This window comes from Rutilus rutilus (genome assembly GCF_951802725.1).
Source record: "Rutilus rutilus genome assembly, chromosome: 2".
In the NCBI taxonomy this organism is placed as follows: domain Eukaryota; kingdom Metazoa; phylum Chordata; class Actinopteri; order Cypriniformes; family Leuciscidae; genus Rutilus; species Rutilus rutilus.
In genome coordinates, this window is record NC_140210.1 from 60,601,580 (window position 1) to 60,604,079 (window position 2,500).

The window sequence follows — 2,500 nt, forward strand, 5'->3', positions numbered from 1 at the left end:
ATGAAAGAATGCTGATTTAGTGATAGAATTAATGTGAGAGTGGAAAGATAGAGAGGAGTCAAAAATTACACCAAGATTTTTAATAGTACTAGATGGTTTGATAAGAGAGCCAGCGATCTCACAGGTGAAGTTGGTGGGAATTTTATTATTGAGTGATGAGGGTCCAGTGAAAATAATCTCAGTTTTGTCCATGTTAAGTTTTAGAAAATTTGAATGAAGCCAATCTTTTATTTCATGTACACAAGCAGAGATTTTGTCAGTTGTGAGAGATAAAGTAGATGTACAGGCAGTATATAATTGAATGTCGTCAGCGTAAAAATGATAATTAAAACCATGACGGCGGAGGATCTGACCAAGAGGTATTATATAGATTATGAATAATAATGGCCCAAGAACGGATCCCTGAGGGACACCTTGCTTCAGGGGGACAGTAGGTGAGCGAAAATCCTGAAGTGAAATGTAGAATAGTCTGTCAGAGAGATAGGAGGAAAACCAGGAAAGAGCAGCACCAGAAATACCCACATCCGAAAGGCGCGAAATGAGTAGTTGATGGGAGACGGTATCGAAGGCAGAGCTGAGGTCAAGCAGCAGGAGCATAGACAGAGAACCAGAGTCACCAGAGAGAAGCAGATCATTCAGTACCTTAACTAGTGCAGTTTCAGTACTATGCAAAGGGCGAAAACCAGACTGAAAAGGATCAAAAAGATTATTTTCAACTAGAAAAGACTGAAGCTGGGAGGCAACAGTACTTTCCAGTAATTTAGCTATGAAGGGGAGATTGGAAATGGGACGATAATTAGATAAAACTGAGGGATCAAGGTTGGGTTTCTTGAGAACAGGGGTAACAGCTGCAGTTTTGAGTGACAGAGGAAATGAAGCAGAGGTAAGAGATGCATTGATGAAGTGAGAGATAGGTGCAGAAATAACTGAATGGCAAAGTTTCAGAAGAGTAGTAGGAGCAGGGTCAAGATGACAAGATGAAGGGTTGGATTTCAAGATTAACTCAGAGACAGAAGAAGGAGTAGACAGAGAAAAGAAAGACAGGGATTGACCAGGTTGATTCGGCACATAACTAATGTTAGTAGCATCATTAAAGAGGCACTGGTTTACGGCATCTGTCTTTTCTAGCAAATAAGTCAAGAATGAAGTGCAAAGTTCATCAGAAGCTAGAGCGACATGAGATGGAGGTTTGGTAAGTTTATTTATTGTGTTAAATAATGCTTTTGGCCTGTTGCTTGATTTGTTAATTGTAGCAGATACAAAACTGGAATGAGCCAGGTTCAGGGCCGATTTGTACTTTTTGATATGTTCAGTAAATGCCAAATGGTGAACAGTCAGGCCAGTTCTCCTGTAGTAACGCTCAAGCCGTCTACCAGTGGCCTTTAAGATACGGAGCTCAGGAGTGTACCAAGGAGACGAATGTGTGGAAGGGACACTTCTGGTCTTGACAGGAGCATGCTTATCTAAGATATCCGAGATTATGGAGTTATAGTTAGATAGCATCAGTGAGGGTGAAGAGATATCAAAGACATCAGAGAGATTAGAAGAGGAAACGGAGGTACAAAATAATGCAGTATCAACAGCTTTCAGATTGCGGTAAGATATGACAGTTGTAGAACAATTCTTAAGCATAGGCAGGCTGAGGCTAAAATCAAGGAATTTATGATCAGAAATACCAGTGTTGGTAGAAGTGATGGAAGAGATATTGGCCCTTGATGTACAAATCAAATCAAGGGTATGACCACGCGTATGAGTTGGAAAATTAACATGCTGAATTAGATTAAAACATTCAAAGATAGAAAGTAACTGGTTGGTGTTAGAGCAGACAGCATCAACATGAATATTAAAGTCACCAAGCAGTAGAATGGGTAATGACAATGAGCAGGCAAGGGTCAACAGTTCACTGAGTTCAGAAAAGAAGTTAGACAGGACCTTAGGAGGTCGATAGAGCAAGATAATTATGAGAGAGTCAGCCTTCAAAACCATGTACTCAAATGTATTGGTGTCATGAAAGTCAAGTTGCTTGATTCGGAGGTTATCACGATGGATGATAGCGAGACCACCCCCTTTACCATGGGGTCGCGGTCTGGACAGATAATTATATCCATCTGGCGTAAGTAGATTTAACTGTAGAAAATCATCAGGAACTTGCCAAGTTTCAGTTAGAAGAAAAATGTCAAGGTTATTGTCAGTGATCATTTCATTGAGATAAGGGGCTTTGTCCGAAATTGATCGACAGTTCAAAAGTGCAAAGTGATGATGTGAGGGATTCAAATTAGGTGTATGTTGCTGATCGCTATCAGTGAGATAGATCAGAGAATGGTGGGACCGGCAGGCAGTTGTCTAGGCATGGAAGATAGTCTATTGTTGGTCCAGATGCAAGGAGGAGCGTCAGGCTTTGAACAAAAGGAACTCAAGAGTGTGCGCCGCGAACGGTGTATGTATCTTGGGCGACGGAGAATCCCTAGTGTCTGACAGTATTCATACGTCACCGAATCAA

The 2,500-nt window shown here is 41.1% G+C and overlaps 1 protein-coding gene across 1 annotated transcript in view; it reads left to right on the top strand.

Moving 5' to 3' along the window:
- Nucleotides 1-333: 333 nt before the first annotated feature.
- Nucleotides 334-2,500, top strand: part of LOC311286541 (NACHT, LRR and PYD domains-containing protein 1 homolog) — a gene marked incomplete at its 5' end in the record, with an annotated part of 9,667 nt that continues 7,500 nt past the window's right edge. Inside the window, one exon of the mRNA XM_084402746.1 lies at nt 334-359. Within this exon, the coding sequence (XP_084258872.1) occupies nt 334-359 (26 nt within the window). The remainder of the gene's footprint in view (nt 360-2,500) is intronic.